At 43.7% G+C, this 21,768-nt stretch overlaps 2 protein-coding genes across 2 annotated transcripts; both read right to left on the bottom strand.

The window, feature by feature from the left end:
• Positions 1–1,688: 1,688 nt before the first annotated feature.
• Positions 1,689–2,951, bottom strand: LOC144805802 (uncharacterized). Its single transcript, XM_078672282.1, has one exon. It carries the CDS (start codon positions 2,949–2,951, stop codon positions 1,815–1,817), a length of 1,137 nt encoding a protein of 378 aa, XP_078528408.1. The 3' UTR covers positions 1,689–1,814.
• A 6,338-nt stretch (positions 2,952–9,289) lies between these two features.
• On the bottom strand, positions 9,290–19,789 carry LOC144805801 (uncharacterized). Its single transcript, XM_078672281.1, has 3 exons — positions 19,598–19,789; positions 15,671–15,742; positions 9,290–15,042 (listed from the first exon to the last, which is right to left on the bottom strand). The coding sequence occupies exon 3, from the start codon at positions 13,644–13,646 to the stop codon at positions 12,510–12,512; it is 1,137 nt and encodes a 378-aa protein (XP_078528407.1). The 5' UTR covers positions 13,647–15,042; positions 15,671–15,742; positions 19,598–19,789; the 3' UTR covers positions 9,290–12,509.
• Positions 19,790–21,768: the final 1,979 nt, after the last annotated feature.

Genomic DNA, 21,768 nt, shown 5'->3' with positions numbered 1-21,768 from the left:
TATAACATTTGCATTTGTATTTAAAATAAAAATATTACATTTTTTACAAGTGTAATGAACAATTGAAATATTCTTTATATTTTTTACACAGGGAAAACTCCACCTAAGTTGAAAATATAGAAGATTATAATTGTTTTAAGGTTCAATTAAAGGTGTCCCACCTAAATTAACATTTATATTATGTATTACTAATTTTTAAATGTGATGTAGGGCATTCATTATAAGAAATGTAATTATACGTTTCTAAAAATTAATGTTTTATTAGTGTTTCAATCAAACAGATGTTATTAAAACATTATAAAATAATGAATTTTGTAAACTTTTTAGATATTTTTTGCCATTGAATATTATTTATTTAGATTTTTAACTAGTTTGAAATATTTAATTTAACATGATTTCCTATGGGGTTTTAATTCATGTCCGTAGCTCCATTATTATTTAAGGGAGTGTGTTGCAGTTCCAGTGGATGGCCGTTTGTGCTGTTGCCCTTACTCCGGCTCTGAGCTGGAGTACATTTAGAATTGTTTTAAGTACATTATGGCTGTAGTGACTTTAGAGCTGTGGTTTATAAATAGCAATGGGTTTACTCCTTTGTGGGTGAATGCTTGTGATTCCCTAAATTCCTCGTTACTCCTTCCTTAGCCCCTCCCCTTTATTCATAAGTAGTTCACATTTTACACCCACTCCCCTCTGTCCCTCTCACATTTACTACACACAAGTATACGTGTGTAGAAACTAAGCAGTCGAGGCAGACAAATCCACAAAGAAAAAGATAGGAGAGGCAGAACGACTGCACGTAGTTTGTGAATCGCATTTTCTTGTATTGTAGTTGTCCTATGGTAGGTGATGATTAGGCCTGATTATCTGTGAGACTCTCTTGGGTGTATCTGATGTGATTGTAAAGCTTGTGAAACTGTCCTCAGCAGATGGGAAGCAGGTTCCATTTGTAGCAAAAAGAACATGGAAAGAGGCCGCTACAGTGGATCTTTGTAATACGAGGCTGTGTCCTTTTGGAACAGAAGTCATTAGGACTATTTGGGATGGGGCCAAGAGTTGCTTGCATATGGCTGACCTTGTCTGTAGTTACACAAAGACTAGAGAATGATATGGTGGTATGTTGCTGAGATTAACTACCAGTCCATCCATCACCTTTAGTTTTTCTCAATGATCAGCCCTAAGTGGCACAGACATGAACAGGCGTTGGTCCTATAGAGACCTACGACAAAGGGACTCCTGCTGCAGCTCCCTGGTGAGACTCATTACATCTGGAAACAGTTTGAGGTTACATGCATTCCTGAATCTAGCAGCGTGGCCTCAAACTTCAGGATCGAATGGCCTTTGTGGGTCAGTCATTGCTTATAAACACTCAGGGAGCAAAACACACTGAATGGAATGAGGCCACAAATAGTTACTAAGGAATTAAGTTATTACAAGCATTCCCATCCCTTGCTGTGTGCTTTTCTTTTCGGTTTGTTGGGCAATCAATGGAGCGGTGACTTTGTGGCTGCTTCATCTGAAGGTTTTGTGATTCTGAAACCTCCCCCCAGGGTTTACAGTGAGCACCTTTTATTCTCCCACATTGTATCTCTTATGTAGAAAGTTTACATTTACAACTGAAGTTTTTGTCACATTGAGGGCACTGACAACTTTCTTTCTCGCTGTGGATTTTCTCACGTTGAATCAAATTGAATCCCCAGCAGATGCTTCCCAGGCATTTAGAACAATTACAAGGTTTTTTCCCGGTAAGTTCTTGCAGGTTGAGTGAGACCAGATTTCTGACTGATACTTTTACAGCATTCAGAGAGCTAATAAGGTTAGTGCCCAGTGTGAGTTATTTTATGTCTAGTGAGATTTATTTTCTGACTGAAGCTTTTCTGGCATTCTGAACACTGATACAGTTTATACCCAGTGTGAGTTCTCTCATGTCGAGAGAGCTCAGATTTCTGAATAAAGCTTTTCCAGCATTCAGAGCACTGATAAGGTTTTAGTCCAGTGTGAGTATTCTCATGTCGAGAGAGCTCAGATTTCTGAATAAAACTTTTCCAGCATTCAGAGCATTGATAAGGTTTTTGCCCAGTGTGGGTTCTTTCATGTACAGTAAGGCTGGATTTCTGACTGAAGCCTTTCTGGCATTCAGAGCACTGATACGGTTTCTGCCCAGTGTGAGTTCTCTCATGTCGAGAGAGCTCAGATTTCTGAATAAAGGTTTTCCAGCATTCAGAGCACTGATAAGGTGTTAGTCCAGTGTGAGTATTCTCATGTCGAGAGAGCTCAGATTTCTGAATAAAACTTTTACAGCATTCAGAGCACTGATAAGTTTTTTGCCTAGAGTGGGTTTTCTCATGATAAATTAAACTGGATTTCAGACCGAATCGTTTATGGCATTCTATGCATTGATAAGGTTTTTGCCCAGTGTGAGTGCTCTCATGGTTAGTGGGAGTTATTTTCTGACTGAAGCTTTTCTGGCATTCAGAGCACTGATACAGTTTGAGCCCAGTATGCACTCTCTCATGTACAGTTAAACTGAATTTCTGATGGAACCTTTTTGGGCATTCAGAACACTGATACGGTTTATGCCCAGTGTGGGTTCTTTCATGCACAGTAAGGTTGGATTTCCGACTGAAGCTTTTCCAGCATTCAGAGCACTGATAAGTTTTTTGTCCAGTGTGAGTTCCCTGATGTCGAATCAGACTACGCCAATGACTGAAGCTTTTTTGGCACGTGGAGCACAGAAATGGCTTTTGACCAGTGTGGGTTTTCGCATGTTGCATGAGAGAGGATTTGTGACTGAAGCTTTTCGGGCATTCAGGGCACTGGTAGGGTTTTTGTCCAGTGTGATGTCTCTTGTGTATAGTGAGGTGGGATTGAAAACTAAAGCTGCTTTCACATTCTTTACTCGTATTCAAGTTGTTTGTTTCTCTAATTTGGGTCTGTTCCTGGATACATGCCATCTTAAGACTACATCTGATTCCAGAGTCTGTACTTGTTTATGTTACACTCAAACTCCAATGATTAATTGGTAATTAATAATTATTAAGTGATTACATTATTTGATTTATTTATGTGTAGTGGGTTGTGTGTTTATAGGGGAGTAGGGTGTTATATAATTACATGTAATTAATTAAAGAGATTGTATTTATTTATTGGTATTTATTGTTAAATAATTGGTAATTAATAAGTGTTAATTAGTTCATTTATACTTACATTAATTTAATAATATGTATTGTTATTAATTGATTAATTGAAACTTTTATTAATTGTGTTTTTTTATAATGTTTAGTGTGTTGTGTGTTACAGGGGAAGTAGTGTGGGAAGTAATTTAAACCCTACGCAATCCAACGCTTTCCCTACTTTTGCACCCTTTGGAGTGGGAATAGTAATTTTTACCCCTACGCTATCCAATGCTTTCCCTACTGTTGCACCCTCTGGAGTTGGAATAGTAATTTTTACCCCTACGCTATCCAACGCTTTCCCTACTGTTGCACCCTCTGGAGTGGGAATAGTAATTTTTAACCCTACGCTATGCAACGCTTTACCTACTGTTGCACCCTCTGGAGTGGGAATAGTAATTTAAACCCCTACGCTATCCAACGTTTTCCCTACAGTTGCACCCTCTGGAGTGGGAATAGTAATTTTTATCTCTACGCTATCCAACGCTTTCCCTACTGTTGCACCCTCTGGAGTGGGAATAGTAATTTTTACCCCTACGCTATCCAACGCTTTCCCTACTGTTGCATCCTCTGGAGTGGGAATAGTAATTTTTACCCCTACGCTATCCAACACTTTCTCTACTGTTGCACTCTCTGGAGTGGGAATAGTAATTTTTACCCCTACGCTATCCAACGCTTTCCCTACTGTTGCACCCTCTGGAGTGGGAATAGTAATTTAAACCCCTACGCTATCCAACGTTTTCCCTACTGTTGCACTCTCTGGAGTGGGAATAGTATTTTAAACCCGTACGCTACACAACGCTTTCCCTACTGTTGCACCCTCTTGAGTGGGAATAGTAATTTTTACCCCTACGCTATCCAACGCTTTCCCTACTGTTGCATCCTCTGGAGTGGGAATAGTAATTTAAACCCTTACGCTATCCAACGCTTTTTCTACTGTTGTAATATGTGGAGTAAGTATATTTATAAATGGATATGTAGAATTTTAAATTTATTTTAAATGTATAGGTATTAGTTATAATTTTTTAAATATGTTTTAATGTTTTTATTTAATATTTGTAAAATTATATGTATTTTTAAATTAATTTTAAATTATTAATAATACATTTAAAAAAACGATATTTTTAATTTCGATATTTTTGTACAACGGTATTATTTTTTCGATATTTTTGTACTTACCATTATGTAGATATAACTTCGATATTTTTGATTTCGATATTTTTGTGTCGATGTTTTTGTATGTAGATATTCTGTCTGTCGATATTATGTCATAGATTCCAAAGGGATTGTGACAAGGAACAGTGACAACATATCCTACGTCAAATGTTTAATTGATGGAGCACAAAAAGTTGGGTCTGGTGGCGCAGTGGACTAATGCATCCACTGTAGGGGCCTGTGTTCGACCTCATGGTCACAGGTTGTAATCCCGGTGGGTCCACTCAGCCTTTCATCCATCTGAGGTCGATAAAATGAGTACCATTGAGTTGGGTAACAATATATATCTGTTATACAGTGCCTTGATACCCTTGGGTGATACGTGCGCTTTACAAATACACATGTTATGTCATGTTATATAAAATATTGAACTGAGAAAAAAGTAACTGGAGAATTGCTGCAATCTAAAAAAAATTGAAAACCAACAACGAACTAGATAACCACAGCTGTGTGACTTGGAAGCCTATTATTTCTCAATACAGTCCTCGTTTGTGATTACGTTACAGTGCTCACATTATCATCAGCACTAGAAGAGATGGGAGTCTGAGGTGTCTGGTCAAGGAAGCTCATTTACATACAGAGGGGGATGACAGCCTGTTCACAACGCACAGCACAACTTGTTCCTGTAAAATGCTTGTATACAGCACAGTGTAAAGTGACTCAGGTAACAGTGTGAGTGCTGTATGACATGAGTGGGCAGTCTTAGTTGTTGAGACCGGAATGTCTGCAGGGTACATCTTTAGCTCTTTCAGCTGTTTGAGAGAGGGCGGCAGTCTCACATTCTGGGGGCACAGCTGCAAACAGCTCCCCTCATGGCTTTTACTTTTTGTATCTAGTCGGTGCAGATTCCACCTAAGACAGTAACCTTTCCAGCTCAAAGATCTGTTTCCTGGAATCAGCCTGCTTTCCTGTTCCCATACTTTGATCAGAAAAGGTAAATGTGTCTTTCACTAAAGTCTCCTTAGCTCGCTTTTGGTAACGTGGTCAGAACCCCACCACCCTCCTGAGGCACAGCCGGGAGCGAGTCTTTTAGCATCTTTGCACACAAATCTTTTAAATTGTAATACTGTGTTGTTTTTAAAATACTTGCACTTTACCTGCCTAGCCCCTGCTTGGAAGCCTCCCCATCAGCGGTTCCAGCGCTGGAAAGGAGAGCTCACAGGAGGTCTGATAGGCGCCATTGCCCACGCCGAGGCGAGGGACACGCCCCCCTCGAGGCCACGCCCCCTTTGGATTGTATATCTGTAGCGCTGAGCTACGAGCGCGCCAGAACCCCACCACCCTCCTGAGGCACAGCCGGGAGCGAGTCTTTTAGCATCTTTGCACACAAATCTTTTAAATTGTAATACTGTGTTGTTTTTAAAATACTTGCACTTTACCTGCCTAGCCCCTGCTTGGAAGCCTCCCCATCAGCGGTTCCAGCGCTGGAAAGGAGAGCTCACAGGAGGTCTGATAGGCGCCATTGCCCACGCCGAGGTGAGGGACACGCCCCCCTCGAGGCCACGCCCCTAATCGCCCTATAACTATGTGCATGCACCGGAAGCGCAGCGGACGAGCGCAGCGGGCGCGACGATTGCGCGCCGAAGGCGCGCCTAAGGCAAGCCCGTCTGCGCCCGTCCGCGACCAGACGGGACCAGGGGCCACAAACCTTGGCTTCCCCGCTCCCCATGGCAGGTCTTACAGCTCAGCAGCCTTACGCAGCATAGGAAGCAGAGCCACTGTCCAGTGCACTCGTATCTATGCACCTATGGACCTCCCCCCCGATGTCCGGACTGCAATCACTCCTTCCGCAATACCCCCCCGTGGCCTTCGGCACAGAAATATTGCATGTATGCGCTAAACTGTCGATTACTGCCAAAGCATGGCACACAAATTGCCATGCTGCTCGAAGAGCGCAAACCAGATGTGATATTTTTAACAGAGACTTGGCTCACTGCCCAATCCGATCCTGACATAGTCTCAGCCCTACCCACTGGCTACCATATCTTTCGATTGGACAGACCGGAAGGGAGAGGCGGAGGACTGGCTATCATACTAAAGGACCAGTACCGCTGCCGTACCGCAGCAGAAATTATCCCCGAGTGCGAGAGTATAGAATTCTGCATAGAGTTCAACGCTAATAGCTCTTTCTCCGGCACCTTGATCTACCGCCCCCCTGAACCATCAAAACTGTTCCATAGGTCACTTCCAGAGATCATAGCGAAAAGAATTCTATCCTCTGCTAATCACATGGTCTTAGGGGACCTTAATTTTCATTTTAACTCCCCTTCAGACCACACTGTTAAGGAGCTAATAGACGACCTTGGAGCTCTTCAACTGTCTCAGTTGGTTACAGCCCCGACCCATGAGAAGGGCAACTTGCTCGATCCTATCTTCACCAACTGCAGTGATCTGACTGTTGACCTTCCTGTCCCCCTCCCATGGTCGGATCATTTTTTGATCCCATTTACCTGGGTTACGTACAAGGTCCCCCAGCTGCCCCCCCAGGTCACAATCAGGAGGAACTGGACAAGACTCCCCTTGGAATCCTGGATGCACAACCTGGACTCCACCCGCCCGCCCCCCTGCCCAGACCCCAGTGTGGCAAATGGGAACTATGTAGGCTGGATCACGAATTCATTAAATACGATCCTCCCTCTCCGCAGATCCTCCTCCAAGAGAATGCAGAAATCAGCGCCCTGGTTCTCTGACTCTCTTAGAGAGCTAAAACGCCGCTGTAGGCAACGAGAGAGAGCCTGGCTACTAGACTTTCTCCCGGAAAAAAAGGCATCCTACAAAGAGGCGATCAAAACTTACAGGGAAGGAGTTAGGATGGCCCAGGCCACCTACTACTCTGACAAAATCCTGGAGGCCAAATCAAAGCCCAAGGAAATTTTTAAAATAATTAAACAATGTACCAGTGTCACTACCGCCCCCCCTCAGATTAAAACTCAGGACCAATGCAATGAGCTCGTGGAATTCATCCACAATAAAGTCCTGAAAATCGATTCCACCTTTCCAACAGCAATCACATCCCCGGAGCCAACTGATCTTCCCCATTCAAGAACCCCGCCCTCCCCAGACCAGCCAACCCTGGAGCACTTCCCCCCTCTGGACCTTGACACTCTTGGCAAAATAGCACGCCTAGTCAAGTCGGGCTCCCCATGCGATCCAGCCCCACCAGAAGTTCTGATGCAGGCACACGAAGCCACCCTGCCTGTAATCTTGGAGCTTCTAAACGCGTCCATATCGGCATGCTCAGTCCCCACAGCTTGGAAGCATGCCATGGTGCGGGCGCTGTTGAAGAAACCCAACCTGGACCCCAATGACCACTCCAATTACCGCCCCATTTCACTCCTCCCTTGGGCTAGCAAGGTGCTGGAGAAATACATAAATGTCCAGCTGGTCCAGTATATTGAAAACCACTCCCTACTGGATACGTCCCAGACAGGCTTCAGACCGAAGCACGGCACCGAAACCGCCTTATTAGCGGTCGCCGAAGAATCTCGAAGGGTTCTGGATCAGGGAGGATCAGTGGCAGTGATCCTCCTTGATCTAAGCGCCGCCTTCGACACGGTCAGCCATGCGACCCTGCTGAACCGTCTCCAGGAAATCGGAGTCTCAGGCGACGCTTTAAGGTGGTTCGACTCTTTCCTGTCCGACAGATCTTTTCAGATCTTCGATGGTGACACAGTGTCCACCAGCAAACCTCTTAGTTACGGAGTACCACAGGGCTCCTCTTTGAGCCCTGTATTATTTAATGTCTACATGAAACCGCTGGCTGGGATCGTCGAACCGTACGGCATTAAAATCGTGTCGTACGCCGACGATACTCAGTTAGTGGTTTCATTGACCCAAGAGAACATCAGGCAATCCCCGAGAGGTTTGCTGAACTGCCTAGAGGACGTCAAGGAGTGGATGACCAACTCCTCTCTCAAATTGAACGGAGGAAAAACAGAGCTCATGCTCTTGGGCCCAGCCCCGCCAGTACCTTTCATTTCCCTGTGGCCCCAAGCTCTGGGCGCTCCCCCAATCCCCAAGGAAAGCGTCAAAAGCCTAGGTGTGTGGCTGGATAAGAATCTTTCCTTCTCCACCCAGGCCACCAAGCTGTCCGCCACATGCTTTGGCATACTCAGAACCTTGAGGAAAGTCCTCCCACTTCTGCCTCTAGAAGCCAAGAAGGTGGCAGTTCAAGGCCTCATCCAGTCTCGCCTGGACTCAAACAATGCCCTATATGTAGGGGCACCTGAGATGACTCTACGGAAGCTGCAGGTGGTGCAAAACTGCGCCCCACGCACCCTGCTGCAGATTCCACTAACCCAGTCAGCTAGACCTGGACTGAAAAGTCTTCACTGGTTGCCAATAAAACACAGAGTGGCATTTAAGGCGCTATGTATTGCGCACCGGGTCTTTTGGAAGACGGGACCCGCTATCAACAACAACCTTGTCATCCCCTACTACCCAAACAGGAACCTTCGCTCATCTGAGGCTTTCCTGGCAGTTGTTCCCAGAGTGAAGAGAGCCAGGTCTGGGGGCAGGCTTTTCTCGCTGAACACTGCTAAGCTCTGGAATACTCTCCCCCTCTCACTTCGCTCCAACCAGGCTTTTCTCGCTGAACACTGCTAAGCTCTGGAATACTCTCCCCCTCTCACTTCGCTCCAACCCAGACCTGCTCTCATTCCGGAAAAAATTGAAGACACTGCTATTTGCTAAATCCTCCGAGCTCTAACTCCTGTGCCTCGTCACGTCTTGTCTCACTTAGCGCTTGGACGCCCCTGGGCAGCAACCGCGCTTAATAAATTTATTTTCATTTCATTTCATTTCAGCAATAAGGCCACGCTCGAACGTAAAGCAAAACAGTGGAAGTCACAAATTTCAATACAATGTAGTAAAAAGAGACAAAGAAATTCAACATTCAAACCCAGTTTAGATAAGCAGGAGTATTTAATAATTACTCAGGAGTAAAATCAAAACCAGGTCAGTGTTTTAAGGATTATTGATTAGCAAAAACAGCTGTCCCAAAGAAAATAAAGGACACAGTTAGTTCTGTCTACAAAACCACAAAAAAACATCATTAAGAACAAAAAGCAGATCCACTGACTCAATGATGAAGCCACATACAAAATAGTAGTTGTCCTCATTAGCCATGTTCAAGATGGCACCAGTAAGTCCAGTTTCTGGTGATGATTAACACTGGAATTTGATACAAGGTTTTGGGCTCAATCAGTCCCAGAAAGCTGACGAGATGCACAGAAGTGGCTTGAAGTTCAAAATGAACACAAAGTAGAGTTGGGTCATCAAGTTGAACCTCAATTTACGTCCATCAAAATGCGTGAAACTTCAGGCAGTTACAACAGCTGGAAAGTCTTCAGAGCTCCGGGTTATGGAGAAGGTTCAAGGTTGATGATCCCAGCGAAAGTACGGAACGTGGTGTGAGAACAAGCAGCGTACTGGAGCTCACGCTGACGGTTCAAACATGAAACTTGCAATCGTCAAGTTACATCACAGCAGGTTCAAAGGTCAATCAACGATTCAAACCCATATCTCAGTTATCCACTTGTAAAGGTAGAATACCAATAAAGAAAGAACAAGGTGCAGGGATCTCAGATTTTGGGCTCTCTGTGCTTACATTGTAGCCGTACAGCGAGGGTAAAAACTGTTCATTGTATAAAAATGTACATGAAGAATAAGAGCCCCTCAGAACCAGTTAACACCAGATGAGATTTCAGCACCAATGTGACGGTAAACACAACATCAGGAAAAAGGAAGAGGAGAAGGGTACATATCAAATCAAATCATGATAACATGGTTAACAAAATGGAGAAAGTACCTGATCCTACTACTACAGTATCAAATAGCTGCTACAAGAGTCCCTCAGGAGGCCGAGTGAAGTAACAAGTCCAGGAAAATTACTTCAAGATATTCGTTGCTGCTCCTTAAACAGAGGTGGAGTAAAATTTACAAATGTAACTTACTTCATCCAAAGTGGAGCAATAGAAAGGGCAGTACCACACATGGCCAACCACTGGTAATGCAACACCCTCCCATAGAAAATAATGGAGGGAGAGACTTAAAAATCGAACCCATTAGAAAATAAAGATAAAATAATGTATTTCGTCTTTTAAAACTACATATACCTTCAAAAGAATGTTATAAAATGACATATGCTTTAAAATTCAATAGTTTTTGATAACATATGTAATCTTTTAATTTTTACCAAGTTGGGATTTTTAAACAGATCTTTAAAAAACTTTTTTTTACATTTAAAATCAATTAAATATCTAATTAAAATACAAGTAGCATTTCTTACATTGTTCTATATTTAAAGTATATAACATTTGCATTTGTATTTAACATAAAAATATTAAATTTTTTACAAGTGTAATGAACAATTGAAATATTCTTTATATTTTTTACACATGGAAAACTCCACCTAAGTTGAAAATATAGAAGATTATAATTGTTTTAAGGTTCAATTAAAGGTGTCCCACCTAAATTAACATTTATATTATGTATTACTAATTTTTAAATGTGATGTAGGGCATTCATTATAAGAAATGTAATTATACGTTTCTAAAAATTAATGTTTTATTAGTGTTTCAATCAAACAGATGTTATTAAAACATTATAAAATAATGAATTTTGTAAACTTTTTAGATATTTTTTGCCATTGAATATTATTTATTTAGATTTTTAACTAGTTTGAAATATTTAATTTAACATGATTTCCTATGGGGTTTTAATTCATGTCCGTAGCTCCATTATTATTTAAGGGAGTGTGTTGCAGTTCCAGTGGATGGCCGTTTGTGCTGTTGCCCTTACTCCGGCTCTGAGCTGGAGTACATTTAGAATTGTTTTAGGTACATTATGGCTGTAGTGACTTTAGAGCTGTGGTTTATAAATAGCAATGGGTTTACTCCTTTGTGGGTGAATGCTTGTGATTCCCTAAATTCCTCGTTACTCCTTCCTTAGCCCCTCCCCTTTATTCATAAGTAGTTCACATTTTACACCCACTCCCCTCTGTCCCTCTCACATTTACTACACACAAGTATACGTGTGCAGAAACTAAGCAGTCGAGGCAGACAAATCCACAAAGAAAAAGATAGGAGAGGCAGAACGACTGCACGTAGTTTGTGAATCGCATTTTCTTGTATTGTAGTCGTCCTATGGTAGGTGATGATTAGGCCTGATTATCTGTGAGACTCTCTTGGGTGTATCTGATGTGATTGTAAAGCTTGTGAAACTGTCCTCAGCAGATGGGAAGCAGGTTCCATTTGTAGCAAAAAGAACATGGAAAGAGGCCGCTACAGTGGATCTTTGTAATACGAGGCTGTGTCCTTTTGGAACAGAAGTCATTAGGACTATTTGAGATGGGGCCAAGAGTTGCTTGCATATGGCTGACCTTGTCTGTAGTTACACAAAGACTAGAGAATGATATGGTGGTATGTTGCTGAGATTAACTACCAGTCCATCCATCACCTTTAGTTTTTCTCAATGATCAGCCCTAAGTGGCACAGACATGAACAGGCGTTGGTCCCATAGAGACCTACGACAAAGGGACTCCTGCTGCAGCTCCCTGGTGAGACTCATTACATCTGGAAACAGTTTGAGGTTACATGCATTTTCTGAATCTAGCAGCGTGGCCTCAAAGTTCAGGATCAAATGGCCTTTGTGGGTCAGTCATTGCTTATAAACACTCAGGGAGCAAAACACACTGAATGGAATGAGGCCACAAATAGTTACTAAGGAATTAAGTTATTACAAGCATTCCCATCCCTTGCTGTGTGCTTTTCTTTTCGGTTTGTTGGGCAATCAATGGAGCGGTGACTTTGTGGCTGCTTCATCTGAAGGTTTTGTGATTCTGAAACCTCCCCCCAGGGTTTACAGTGAGCACCTTTTATTCTCCCACATTGTATCTCTTATGTAGAAAGTTTACATTTACAACTGAAGTTTTTGTCACATTGAGGGCACTGACAACTTTCTTTCTCGCTGTGGATTTTCTCACGTTGAATCAAATTGAATCCCCAGCAGATGCTTCCCAGGCATTTAGAACAATTACAAGGTTTTTTCCCGGTAAGTTCTTGCAGGTTGAGTGAGACCAGATTTCTGACTGATACTTTTACAGCATTCAGAGAGCTAATAAGGTTAGTGCCCAGTGTGAGTTATTTTATGTCTAGTGAGATTTATTTTCTGACTGAAGCTTTTCTGGCATTCTGAACACTGATACAGTTTATACCCAGTGTGAGTTCTCTCATGTCGAGAGAGCTCAGATTTCTGAATAAAGCTTTTCCAGCATTCAGAGCACTGATAAGGTTTTAGTCCAGTGTGAGTATTCTCATGTCGAGAGAGCTCAGATTTCTGAATAAAACTTTTCCAGCATTCAGAGCATTGATAAGGTTTTTGCCCAGTGTGGGTTCTTTCATGTACATTAAGGCTGGATTTCTGACTGAAGCCTTTCTGGCATTCAGAGCACTGATACGGTTTCTGCCCAGTGTGAGTTCTCTCATGTCGAGAGAGCTCAGATTTCTGAATAAAGGTTTTCCAGCATTCAGAGCACTGATAAGGTTTTAGTCCAGTGTGAGTATTCTCATGTCGAGAGAGCTCAGATTTCTGAATAAAACTTTTAAAGCATTCAGAGCACTGATAAGTTTTTTGCCTAGAGTGGGTTTTCTCATGATAAATTAAACTGGATTTCAGACCGAATCGTTTATGGCATTCTATGCATTGATAAGGTTTTTGCCCAGTGTGAGTGGCCTCATGGTTAGTGAGAGTTATTTTCTGACTGAAGCTTTTCTGGCATTCAGAGCACTGATACAGTTTGAGCCCAGTATGCACTCTCTCATGTACAGTTAAACTGAATTTCTGATGGGACCTTTTTGGGCATTCAGAACACTGATACGGTTTATGCCCAGTGTGGGTTCTTTCATGCACAGTAAGGTTGGATTTCCGACTGAAGCTTTTCCAGCATTCAGAGCACTGATAAGTTTTTTGTCCAGTGTGAGTTCCCTGATGTCGAATCAGACTACGCCAATGACTGAAGCTTTTTTGGCACGTGGAGCACAGAAATGGCTTTTGACCAGTGTGGGTTTTCGCATGTTGCATGAGAGAGGATTTGTGACTGAAGCTTTTCGGGCATTCAGGGCACTGGTAGGGTTTTTGTCCAGTGTGATGTCTCTTGTGTATAGTGAGGTGGGATTGAAAACTAAAGCTGCTTTCACATTCTTTACTCGTATTCAAGTTGTTTGTTTCTCTAATTTGGGTCTGTTCCTGGATACATGCCATCTTAAGACTAAATCTGATTCCAGAGTCTGTACTTGTTTATGTTACACTCAACATTAACTTATAAAATGCACTGCAGATGATCTTCATAACATTTGTATTTAACTAATTATAGTTTTTACCTGGAGATCATGTTCCTACCTTTAAAGACACCTTTCTAACTTCTCTTATAAACTTTCACCGAGGAGTCACTTGTGTTTATTAAGATGCTCCTCGTGGATTCATTTTCTCCAAGTTATACCTGGTGATTTTGTGACTCCAGTTTATTACATTTGATTTAGGAGTTTTAAAAGCACTGACGAGGTCTTTGAGGTGTAGTGTTTGCCTGTTAAGTGTATTTGTTCATACAAGTAATGACAGATGATTAGGGCATGCCAGGGTAGTTTGATGTATTATCAATCGCGCAACACTGGCCCCTTTTAAGCTTTCTGTGCCAGTACATGCTTTTTACACTCATTGGCTAAGGCATGTACATGATCGGCTTTGAAGGTCTGGGAGACTTGGAAACCACTCGGATCAACCCAAAAGACAGATTTTGTGGGGAAAAATCTTCCTATATTGGAAATGATAATCCAGCGTCTTTGCTGTAACAACATCTGAGAAAGAGCATTTACAATGACTTTCTTTTAAACAATGTTCATCATAGGAAATGGAAACAAAAGTTTGTGCTTGTAAACCAAGGATATTAGTCTTATTGACAGTTCTGTCTCATCACAACATGTCTACGGATACTGATCTGTTGGGGAGGGTTTGGGTCTATAAAGCTTTTCTCATAAACCATCAAACAAAATTTACAACACTGAGTATTCCCATGCGCACTGCGTGGGCATCAATTGTGGCCAATGTTCTCCTCAATCTCAGTTACTGACACTCAGTAAACATTTATGGTCAGTGTACTTTAGGGATTTGACAAATTTCACATTCACCAGTTTCTTCCGCTCCAAGTTCCTCACCATTCCAGGCACATGGAAAGTGTTTCTTCTCTAGAGCTCCAGAATGTTTGAACTTTCCTTGAAATAATCCTTTTCGTTGTGTTTCAAGTTGCACATATATTGCGCCACAGATTCTCAGAAGCAGCAAACACTATCAATTTACACTCTCTGTGAAACAGGCTGGCATGATAGTGAGATATTTGTAATTCTTTTAATGAATTATTAGATGTTACTTACTCCCCTACTCACTTAAACTATTCCTCTATTCCTTTTCCAATGATCTAGGAAGGGACATTTTATTGACCAAAGGAATTGGCCTTGTTGCACTCAGTGCTTTAAATGGCACTGTAGACTGAGTCCCTTTAGCTCAGTGGAATTCACTATTTCAAATTGTGCAGATGATAAGGACTTAGTTGGTGGCTCAGAACTCTTCATGCTCCTCCGACAGGACCCGGGCACTGCAACACCTGAAAAAGAGAAAAAAACAGCACAACAGTAAAGGAAACTAAAAAGGGTTAAGAAAAGAAAAACACAAAATAGAGGAAAGAGAAAAAAAAGCTATCTTCCACTTTGACCACAAGTTCCAGCACAGGAAACTGTGCAGCAGATGCTTGTGAACCCATAAGTTACATCTAAACATTGTGCCCCCAAGGTCAGCACCAGGTGCGGCTCCACCGGTTGCACCACTCTAAAGCAAGCCCTGTGTGCATGTGTCCACACATATGTACTGTGTCTTTTGCTTGTAATAGACAAGACAGAAAAGGGCAGGATGTGAGTGCGTAAAGAGATGGAAGACAGATATAGAGAGAAAATATGCCGAAAGAACGGACAAAGGGAGGATAATATAACGTGGCATAGAGGAGGAGACAAATGTGCCAATAGTTAAGGAACTGCTGGGCAAAACTGACCTAAAAGGAACTGACCTTGCACTACAACCCAACATGGTAATTATCAGAAGTTTGATAACAACAAGAATAGTGCACACAGGGAGTCAAATGTTGAAGCAAAGAGACAAAGACAAAACAGAGAACAAGAAAGGGAATAGAGAAAGAAGAAACAAGGGAAAAGGAAACTTAGAGTTATCGGAATCCTTACCTGGCAGTTATTTTATTTTTTGTTCCTCCAAGGGTGGCAGCCACGCTGCACTGCCTGGTCATCCCAGAATACCTTGAAAGGAAGGAAAGAAATAGTTTTGTGTCAGACGGCAATCACACTTCATCCCATCTTCCAAATAACCGTCCTGAACTTACAAAACAAAAGAATCTCTTGTTCTCTGGAGGCCATTGTGAAGCAACTATGGTTAATGAATAAGTACTTTTTTGGTGCACCAAGAACCATGATCCCTTGCTGGAAAAGTTCTCTGTGAATATAGAGTGCACCCACAGTCTCAGAGAACAAACCCTAGCAACCCAGTCCACTTCATAACCACATCTTTCCATTTACAGATCATGAAACTTGCAAATCAAAAAAATCTGGTTAGCAAAGGTATGTTAATGTCCTTGTACATAATTCTGCCCACCGTTCATAAATCAACCAGACTCTTAGATTTATAGAAACCATGCTCTCGGAGTAACAGCAATTCAAGGTCAAGCTGATGCAGAGTTAAAATTCTGAGCAATGGAAGCAACAAAGCATCAATGTGTTGGTGCTTTTCATTGATAAATTATCTGAAGGGATGATGTGGAGTGTCAGTGTCTTGTGAGCCCTATAGGACAGCAACCAAAGGACTAGAACATTGGAATAAATCCTTCACGAGACAGCCTGATCTAGGCCCGCTGCTCTCAACATTACTATGTCCTTATACACAGCCTCTGCCTCTCCAAAATACATGGATTGGGAAGGAGAAAGCCAAGGATAGAGCCTGCAGCAGGGCACACAGGAACCTCCCCTTCCTCCTCCCGTAGCTCTCAGTGTCACTGGCGTCTCAGAAGGATGGGGGGTTCTGCGCATCTCCTGCATCTCCCCGGCTCACCTGAATGGTGAAAAGCAGTTTAGCCGAGCCCAGGGAGAGCCAGGGGCTGACTTCAGCCTCCTTTAACAGCTATTGCTGTGAATGTTCAACAATTAACCGCCGTGGTCCCGCATGCGGCTGTTAACTGTTGAACATTCACAACAAAATCTGTGAAACAAAGGTTTCGGAGTACCGGCGGTGTTTCAACCTCCTCTGTCCTCGGGACACTGTTGTTTTATTAATTAACATATTCTGCCCTCATGGGGCAAACAGTGTAATGACCTTATAGTCAGCCATAGCAGGCAATACTGCCCATTAAAGGACCGTTCCCAGGCACTTGCCTTTGGAGCTACAACAAGCATCAAAGCTATATTAAAGGTTTCAAATAATTACTGAAGGCATAAACATGGTTACTCAGTCAGAGAAATAATTATTATACTATTTGCAGGAGGATCAAATATTGGTAACCTCTAAAGTATATCAAAAGCCAGAATCAGAATTAACTCTATCTGTAAAGTCAATAGACAGACCACCACAACAAATGTGTGCTACGAAATAAGAAAAAGTTTTTTTTATAATATCAAATAGCAAACTGACATAGAACCTGCTTATTTGGAAATCAAGGAAAAGATCTTAAGTTTTTAGACAGAGAGAACACATTATTGACATCGTTCATGATGAGGTAAAAATGACAGCAATCAATGAATGTTCATGAAAACTTGGCACAACAAAATGTAATTTAATAAACCACACCTACAAAATGAATAATTAATTGTGACTCTTCCCCAAAAAGCCACAAGTCATTTTACAAGGTGATTCCCTAACATAATAACTGTATCTTAATCACAGTTTAAGTTTCTGACAATTCATGTATGACCCAATTTGTACGGGAACATTTGCTGACAGATTATTACTTGTTTATTAGAAATGCCTACAACTTGGACTCCTTTCCCAAGAGGGTTGGGTTGGGAGCTCTCGTCAGCCTGACTGTGGAACGGGTAACACATTTATTGATTAAAAGTGATGCTGGATTCCCATTTACTTCTTCCACAAATGGGCCACTCTGGGTGACCTCTAAGACTGCACCAAGCATGCAATCCTTCTCCCGTCTCAGGCACAGTCATTGTGTCTGATTCAGTCCAGTAGAAACTCCTAGTGTAGGTTTTGTTGAAATCCTGAATTTGTTGAGAATTTGGCGTTCTATTCTGCATTGGGCTGTGGGACCATCGGGACAAAAGGCATGTTCCAATTTATCTGCCTTTGATTCTGCATGCTCGTCACAGAGGCCAGTTGGGCTGGGACCATTGACTGAGACATCCCATTCAGTGCCATCTGATTCATTATCCAGTTTCCCAGGTTCCTGCAAACATCGCACAGATCATGTCTTATTATGCACATTTTTAATGTTTGAGGTATTTAAATTGCCACTGTTAGTAAAACCTACACCCTGAGCAGGTCCGGACTGGCCGTAACGGGCTTCGGGTGTTTCCTCGGGAGGCTGGAACAGTGGGGACCGATTGTTCAGTGCTGGAAACATATTGGTCACTGGGGCTGGTTTTTCTGTGGTGCTGCTATATCGCCCCCCAGCAACAAAAGAGGCAGGGAGCTGGTCCGTCATAATTGTCAGGCCTGGTTTGGGTTCCCAGTCCGGCCCTGACCCAGAGGAACAACATTTCCTCCTTGCACATGCTGAACATCATTACTCTGCACACCAACGCCGTGCATATCCAATTTCACACCAGCAACAAACCCAGAATCAAAACGAGAATAAAATCCATGAGAACCACTTTCGTAATCCGTTTGGAAATCTTTTGTCTGTGCCATCATTATTTTTATTTTGATCTTCTTCTGCTTAGTAATAACATTGTCACTAGAGTACTTTGGTTACAACAAAGTCTCATCCAGAATGTTGGTCTGCAGCCCCTCATATTTTGCTGGATATGTGCACTAACCTCTGGATTCAACGCTAAATGATGCGTCCTCTTTTACCCGGTCTTCGACTTTGCAATATTATCTTGTAATACATAATAAAATATTTTGAGGCGCTTCACTCTGTGGATATTCAATTGGCCAGTTTACAAACAACTTATACTCATTCCACAAATCTCTTGGCACAACAATTAACAAACTTAACTCAGCTCTCGACCACCCTGCCTGGACGTACAGGTCTCCTCTCCACTGCATCCCTCCTGGACAGGCCCCACCTTCTATGAACCACCCAAACACAGGACAGGCCTCACCTCATCTGCACCCCTGGACAGGCCTCTCCCACTCTGCACCCCTGGACAGGCCTCACCTCCTCTGCACCCCTGGAAAGGCCTCACCTCCTCTGACCCCTGGACAGGCCTCACCTCCTCTGCACCCCTTGACATGCCTCACCTCCTCTGCACCCATGGACAGGCCTCTCCCCCTCAGCACCCCTAGACAGGCCTCACCTCCTCTGACCCCTGGGCAGGCCTCACCTCTTCTGCACCCCTTGACAGGCCTCACCTGCTCTGCACCCCTGGACAGGACTCTCCTCCTCTGCACCCCTGGACAGGCCTCTCCTCCTCTGCACCCCGGGACAGACCTCACCTCCTCTGCCCACCTGGACAGGCCTCACCTCCTCTGCACCCATGGACAGGCCTCATCTCCTCTGCACCCCTGGACAGGCCTCACCTCCTTGCACCCCTGGACTGGCCTCACCTCCTCTGTCCCTGGACAGGCCTCACCTGCTCTGCACCCCTGAGCAGGCCTCACCTCCTCTGTCCATGGACAGGCCTCACCTCCTCTGCACCCCTGGACAGGCCTCACCTCCTCTGTCCCTGGACAGGCCTCACCTCCTCTGCACCCCTCGACAGGCCTCTCCCCCTCTGCACCCCTGGACACAGGCCTTACCTCCCCATCACCCCTGGACAGGCCTCACCTCCTCTGACCCTTGGACAGGCCTCACCTCCTCTGCACCCCTGGACAGGCCTCTCCTCCTCCGCACCCCACTCAGCCTCAGCAGCAGGAATAGCTGAACTCTCCTGATGTCACCATGAATGCCAGGATTAATAAATTGCAGCCGAGTGAGTTGGCAGCTCTCCTACCTGATCAGAAACCTGTCAAGGCTATCTCCTCCTGGGGCTGGGGGAGCAGATCTGGGGCCTGAGGGGGGTCTGTGAGGGTCTGAAGATGGAGGTAACTGCACAGACAGATAGACAGGATTCCTTCCTCCTCTGCTGCAGGCTGGACACAGAGCACAGGAAGAAAGTGATGTCACTGCCGCTGCTGGTGCTGTCTCTGCCGCCGCTGACCCGGAAGAGGAAACCCTTCTCCTTTCATCCAATGTGCAGCTCAGTGGGTTTCATCAGCAGGCGAGGGGCGCCCTCTGGTGGTCGCTGACGGAACCGCCGCCTCCAGGCTCCAGCAGTGAATACATTTCATGCAAACAAGCATTTATACCTATAAAGACCTGGGATTTCAGATGTCACAGACGTGAATGTTTTCAAGGGTCAGACAGTTCAAGTACAGGGCCTCACACTTGGCTGCTGTAGAAAAGTATTTATAGCTTCACTTCAGATGAGCATCTTCCAAACACTGATATAAAGGGCTTAGGAGTATTTACAGGAAGGAGACAACTGGAAGAGACAGTCAGAATTTCAATGATTATAACTGTATTTCAATGAATATATCTGTATTTTAATGAATATATCGGTATTTCAATGAATGTATCTGTATTTCAATTAATATATGGGTATATTGGTCAGTTTTCCAATTAAACTAGGCAGTTCATTTATATTTTTAAATCATTTATTTGCAGTTTTTCAAATCCACAACGTCCTAGATAGCAAAGTAAACAGAGGTAAATACCATGGAGTGTAAGACACCAGATCAGTGACAATGAGGCTTAGGTCATGTGTCAAAGCAACAATTGAAGGAACAGCTTATTTCTAGGTTTCCTGTGCGTGTGGCTTATTCCTTATATTTATTACGGTTTTATATCCTCGAACAAGACTGAATTATAGGTTATAATTAGGTTTTGAGTTTCTGGTTTAAGAGCACAACTGTCACCTACAATATTAAGATAGCGGTCTGTTAGACCTGTCAGCCTTACGGTAGTCTCCCCTACATTTTTGCCTTTTTGCCTCCCATTTTTACCTTACCTTTTGTTGGACTTAGGACTCTGGGCGCCTCACCACTGCTAAACAGTGCTGAGGTGCAGGTGCTCTCCCCTAAAACCTTGTGAGGCTGGCATATCTGCCACAAGCCACTGCTACCGCAGTAAGGTTTAATCCTCCATAGGCTAACATTGGGAACCTCCCCTTATGGGATAAAGTCTGTCATGTTTGGTCTTGTTGGACTCGTGGCTGGGAACCCTTTTTCAATGATATATAGGGTTTGGGCATTACTACGCTAGGGATCCCACTTTTATAAAGGGGACCTTTTCCTGCCTACACTTAGATTAGGCTCTGCAGACTCCCCCCTCCCCTCTGCATACTGATAGCCTGCCTGGGTTGGGAGGTGGGAGTGGTGATTCACACCTTCTTCCCTGGGATGAGCTGTGGTGGGCTTTCCACTGTAGCCTTAACGGCCTGTCTCTCGTCACTGTGACAGCTAGGTCACGAATAGCAGGGAACATACCAGAACTCCCCAGACCCTTCCAGAGACTTCCACCACTTTCTAGCCCCTGGACTGCAGAATATATAAGGTGAGGGTCCTGGCTCACATTCTTGTTACACTGCTGGACCTGGAAGAATCCCTGCTGGAGTGAGAACTGCTGCGCAAGAGGATTGCCACTGGGAAGGAGGCTGACTGCTCCAAGGAGCTGCTGCCCCACAACCTGCTGAGCTGCCCTACTGTCTGCTGATCCTGCCCTGCATGGGAGACTGCAACATCACCACCAGAGTGTCTCCACAACATCCCAAAGGAACTACTTTTCTTTGAACCACATTTTAAAGAGTCTTCAACCTTTTAAAGATTGCCTTTTTGGGACTGCACCCTTTTTAAGCTAAAGGAAACTACCTGTCCTTGGACCACAGCGTTTTAAAGACTGCCCTTTGGAACAGCAACAACACTCTCAAGATTTGCCCTGCAACGCTGTGCCTGCCCTCAGCACTGCTTCCCCGTGATCCTCCCGAGGGCTCTGTGATTGCCTCTGCTTCTGGCGCAAGCCGATGAAAACTGGCCCTGAGGTCACCGCCACTGGGACCGGAGCGCGCTGTGTAGCGCTGAGAAGCGAAGCGCTGTGTGGCAGGAGGCTCCGTCGTTGCCCCGGACT

This window comes from Lissotriton helveticus, assembly GCF_964261635.1.
Source record: "Lissotriton helveticus chromosome 1_1 unlocalized genomic scaffold, aLisHel1.1 SUPER_1_unloc_26, whole genome shotgun sequence".
Classification (NCBI taxonomy): domain Eukaryota; kingdom Metazoa; phylum Chordata; class Amphibia; order Caudata; family Salamandridae; genus Lissotriton; species Lissotriton helveticus.
Note: the sequence above shows the minus strand (reverse complement) of the source record. Positions and strands in the feature narration are given on the sequence as shown.

Coding starts and splice junctions, on each gene's coding strand:
- LOC144805801 (XM_078672281.1), bottom strand. CDS start 13,646: ATGGCATGTATCCAGGAACAGACCCAAATTAGAGAAACAAACAACTTG.
- LOC144805802 (XM_078672282.1), bottom strand. CDS start 2,951: ATGGCATGTATCCAGGAACAGACCCAAATTAGAGAAACAAACAACTTG.